This window comes from Sparus aurata, chromosome 14 (assembly GCF_900880675.1).
Source record: "Sparus aurata chromosome 14, fSpaAur1.1, whole genome shotgun sequence".
NCBI lineage: Eukaryota > Metazoa > Chordata > Actinopteri > Spariformes > Sparidae > Sparus > Sparus aurata.
The window spans coordinates 23,371,974-23,377,054 of record NC_044200.1 but is presented as its reverse complement, the minus strand read 5'-3'; the positions used below and the strand labels follow the sequence as shown (position 1 = coordinate 23,377,054).

Below are 5,081 nucleotides of genomic sequence, written 5' to 3'. Positions count from 1 at the left end.
GGAAATAAATCTAATGAAATTTATCTCCACCGCGATCAGCTGTAACAGCAAAATGGTGCATTCAAGAACCCATAACGTTGATACGTGATGATAAAATGAATACAGAAGCCGTTCAATAAGGTCTGATTACTTCTTCCAAGACGTCATTATTCTAGTTCGACCACTTAGACGTTTTTAAGTTAAAGGGCAGTTCCATCAGCATTTCCTCAGCGGGAAAACATACAAAGTTCGTTGGTGCAGGTGAACTTATGTGAGGTTGCAACCAAAATAAACACTTTTCATTTTAATGCCGCAACCACCGATTATTCTCATCATCCATTAATCTTTAATCTTGGTATGTAAGCTAATCATGCTGTTCAACAATATTTGCAATTTGTCAAACTGCTTCAAAGTCTTGTGCTTCTTGTTTTGCTCGACCAAAAGTCCAAAAACCAAAAAGATTCATTTTACACAGAGAACTGAAAAAGCAGCAAATCCTCACATTGAAGAAGCTGAATCCAAACTCTGAGACCAGAAGTGTGAAGTTACCAAGTACACATATTTTGTTTCTGTACTTCAGTGGATGATTCTGGTTTCTGAACTGTATCTAACATTTGATATTTCCTCCCTTCATCTAAACACAAATATCTGACCACAAATTTAAAAAACCTTTTACTCTGATATCTGAGTACATGTCAGAGCCTGTACTCTATTACTTTTACAGGAGTAAAGAAGCTGAATCAGGACTTCTACTTTTACCAGAGTATATGCACATTACTAATATTTTGAACAATAGAAAATAAAGTTAACCACTAAAGAGTAAAACGAGGAGGTCATAGATGCATTAATGTTTCGGGCCATTTCTGCACAGCGTTGCAGCGCGCTTGCAAACATTTACATGCACAACAGCTTGCATACAAAATGCAAACAGGTCTGTTAAGTTTCAAAGCTAAGATGAGGTTTTAATGAACCACTCACTCTCTCTCTCACACACACACGCACACAGTGATGTTACTGGCACGACTGGTTCAGCTCAGGTTTGCTTGGTGTGCACTGCGACACACACAGGTTTCTAGGTAAATCTTGCTTTTAAGATGAACTGGTCTCCCTCCAGTTAAACCACTCTGACCAGGGAGTCTACTAGCTGTGTGTGTGTGTGTGTGTGTGTGTGTGTGTTCAGAGGACGGAAGTCAATGGAAACCTGACCAGGGAGTCTCCTGTGTGTGACATTTAGCAGCAGCAGAGTAAGTTTTAGAGGAAAACTGGTGTCGATGCTGCCGTTTCTGGTGCTGCACTGAAAGCCCACAGACCACAGACACACACACACACACACACACACACACACACACACACACACACACACTTATGCACACACATAATGAGACACTCAGGGATCTGTATATATAGACCCACGGGTCAACAGATAACATCAGTAATTAGTCAACCAGCTCCTCAGCTTTGCTCGGAGGTTGATCTTTCTCTGCTACAATCGAACGCAGTTCATACAGAAGTGGTCCATCATGTCTTCGTGCTGTGGTTCAGTGTCTCTACTGGTCTTACTGGGGGTTGTGTTTGCAGCTGGGAGTCCTGCCCGGTATGTCTCTGAGAACATGAGACAAACCCATGAGTCCATCGCGGCGGTGCTGGTGAGTTTGGCTGTGGCGTACCACAAGGCTCGATACTCGATCCTCTACAGGTCTTTGTGCAGCTCGTGTTTAAAGGGTTTAAACTGCTGAATTTGTCCGTCTGTGTCTTGTAAGATCACACAGTTGTTGATTTGAGCTCATAGTTAGTGTGTTTAACATGTTAAAATGATGCTGTGAACAGCGAGGCCTCTGCAACTCTCTAAAAAAAGACAGAGTCACACTAGATTACAATCACAGACGTTCTGTGCAGCGATGCAGGCTTTCACTTTCAGATATTTGCTTTTCAGTTACACTATCTTTTTCGACAGCTAATGAGATGTTGAATTGACAAACTGCATTATTTAATATCTTAACATGATGAAATGTAACTTAGTACAGTGCGAGTACAGTTTTGAGGTACTTTACTTTAGTATTTTCAATTTTCTGACACTCTTTACTTCCACTCTACATTTTGGAGGCAAATATTGTTCTTTTTATGACACAACACTTATTAGATAACTAAAAGGCAGAGAACGCGATTTTGAAGGCATTGAGTTGATTGGCAAACTCGTTACCAGGTCGTCAAATAACGACACTTGGTTAAAATTTTGGGCTGATTACCGACCAACAGAGTCGCGATATGATGATCTCAGAAAGAGACTCAACAACCGACTATCTGTCGTCAGACCTGATCATAAGCCATGCTGATAATCGGTTGACCCTTAAAACACACATACATGTAAATATGTGTATAATTTACATGTACTTTACTACGTCTATTGTAAGAAAACTACATTTAATACGTTGAATATCAGAAACTTTAACGGTCCAATTTATAAGAAAGTTGATTTTTGTGACTCCGCTTTTGGGATGGCGACCGACCGGACCTACAACGCCAATGCCTCAAATACTGACGTGTCGGGAAACATATTGTACTTTTAAATTAATTTATTGTATAATTTAATTGTTTATTTGAAGTTGAGCCCAGTCTGATTAAAAATAAAACAGATTACGATCAGAAAAATGCATGAAAATGTATTTATACATCAGTTTTTTTATTCAATCTCTTTTTTCGATTAATATAAGTGACTTTGACTTTCATGAAAGTAAAGTGTAACAATAATTAAAACCACGGCCTCTATAACCATATATTTAATCTTATGAACAACTATTTCTACACATATTTAATCAGCCAGAGTTGTGATACTGGTCTCAATGGTTTTTTTTTTATTAATCTGTGTTTCAGAGTTTGAAGCAGCCGGAAATCATCACCAATCCTCTCTTCAGTTCTGTCATCAGGAGCCTCAACACCTCCTGCCAGGTACGCAACGCAACGCAACGCCCACAGAAGCGTTAACGTCGTTCAGGGAAAGAGTAACTAATGATTAAGTAATTAGTCATTAATGAGTCATCACTACGTTGTGCCAATCAGAATGTGGTTCATGATTAATTGAGTAAAACTGAAGAAGAAAGCCGCCCGGATGTTGTTCACAGATATTTATGAATACTGAAGGAAATGACTCATTAACGATTGATTACTTAGTGTGTTTGATTAAAAATAACCTTGCAGGAATAAAATAAACCTGCAGAATCAAAGTCGTGCAAAGAGCACAGATTTGTTTAAGCTATTAAAAGACACTTTAAGTTCTGATTAAGTCGGCGTAAAACCAGACTTCTTTCCTCTCTTCATCGTCAAATCAGTCAGAATCTTTTATAATAACCGTAACTACGTAAAAGAAGATGCATTTCAGTCGTCAAAATTAAGACTGATGATTTATAAAATGCAGCAGAATGAAGACTGAAGTCCGGTTCTGCTCTCTGTTCTGTCTCATCTTCTGTTGTATGAATGTCTAAACTCCGCCGCTCCTCCACAGGGAAGAGAAGAGCTCAAGCTGATGAACGTCACTCTGGACATCTACATGCGGATCTTCTCCAGCATCCTGCACCACCAGCACAAGACCGGCACCCCGGCTCTGCTGGATCAGGTGCCCGACTCTGAGAGGTCCAAGGTAAAGGAGGATCTGAAGGTGATCCGGGGGAAGATGGAGGCACTGAAGAGACACCTGAACCATCCGAGCCACGACAGAGAGGACGTCATCAGCAAGCTGAACATGATAAAGGTGAGAGGAGCCTGTCTGCCTCCTTCAGTCACTACAGACTTTGTATCTCTGATCTCGTTCAGTCTGTGAACTTCTGGCTGATCAGTTATGTTTCTGTTCTTTCTTCTGAAGAAATGGAAACTCTCTCTTTTGTTTTTCTGGCGAGTAGGTGTTAGAGATCTGTGCAGTGTCACGTTCGTGTCGTGTTTCTCATGCATCTGTTTTAATTTGCAAAAAACTTCATATTTGACAGCTGCATAAAGTCACGTAGTGCTCAGTGGTGTTGCACAGGGTGCAAGTTAGTTTAATTGATGTTTGCTGATGACTCAGCTGCGTATACGCGGAGCTGAGAGAGAATGTGGGTGATAGTTTTTGTTTTTGTTTCTCTTGTGGCTTGTTGTAGTTGGAAGCTTCGTATGTGGTCTGTGTTTGTGTTGTAGTTGATACTACACGTCAAACAACAAACAACTTCATATTCTGATTTAATGCTCAATTTACAAGAAGGCATCAATGATTTAGAGTCTGTTGTAGCCGTTTCATAAAGTCTGTTAAGTTCAAGTGTCAATAACTCTTAAAACGAGTGATTTGTGAAGGGAGTCTGGTGATGTTGGGCATCCCGTCGCTATAACAACCATCATGTCCTGCACTGATGACGCTGATATTACAACTTTGTTTATTTTATGGAGTTGTAAAGAAAAAAATACATGTTCATTTTCAGTGTACATATCATATTCTGCCAAAAAGATGTCATTAAATCCAAATAATAAACATTTGGAGACTTTCTCTGATTTCTGGAACAGAACATTAACTGGACCTGAACTCTTTTCTTCCGTCTCTGCAGGTGGACGACCCGCTGGTTCAGAAAAAGGCTCTGGCTGAGTTCAAAGAGGTGTACCAGGCAGCGTCCGTGGTTGCGGGCCGCCGTTGTTGACCCGGCCACGCCCACTTCTCTGCTAAATGACGGCGATGACGACACACGTGATGACGATCGACTGGATCACCTGCTGGAAATTGGATTCCCCCTCTCATTAGTTTAATCTAATCTAGTTTTGTTTTGTGTTTAATTTAATGTATTTTAATTTATGATTAATTTAACGTAATTTATTTCTTTGTTGTCATTTTCATCGATTTATTTGAATAAAAGCAGAAATCAGCATCGACTTTAAGTTTCATTTTCCATTTTTTAACAGCAGAATATTTCAACCTCCATCTTTTCAGCCGCTTGCTGCAGTTTTCTCACAGCAAACAGGTTTCACACGTCTGATATTTGCAGGTTTCAGTTGTATTCTGGTCACAGTTGTGAAAATGTTAATGATGCTGGTGAGCTGAGAAGTCAAACTCCTGACAAAAAGCCAAATATAGAAGAGTCCAAACGTCA

General features: G+C 40.0%; 1 protein-coding gene across 1 annotated transcript; it reads left to right on the top strand.

Moving 5' to 3' along the window:
* The first annotated feature begins 1,417 nt into the window (after positions 1-1,417).
* Positions 1,418-4,755, top strand: LOC115595366 (interferon gamma 1-like). The gene is made up of 4 exons (XM_030439762.1): positions 1,418-1,625; positions 2,851-2,925; positions 3,479-3,724; positions 4,545-4,755. Exons 1-4 carry the CDS (start codon positions 1,500-1,502, stop codon positions 4,632-4,634), a joined length of 537 nt encoding a protein of 178 aa, XP_030295622.1. The 5' UTR covers positions 1,418-1,499; the 3' UTR covers positions 4,635-4,755.
* Positions 4,756-5,081: the final 326 nt, after the last annotated feature.

Excerpts from the sequence above, each read along its gene's own strand:
- LOC115595366 (XM_030439762.1), top strand. The coding sequence starts at position 1,500 with ATGTCTTCGTGCTGTGGTTCAGTGTCTCTACTGGTCTTACTGGGGGTT. Across the intron at positions 2,926-3,478 it reads GCCTCAACACCTCCTGCCAG|GGAAGAGAAGAGCTCAAGCT; the intron begins GTACGCAACGCA and ends GCTCCTCCACAG. Across the intron at positions 3,725-4,544 it reads GCAAGCTGAACATGATAAAG|GTGGACGACCCGCTGGTTCA; the intron begins GTGAGAGGAGCC and ends CCGTCTCTGCAG.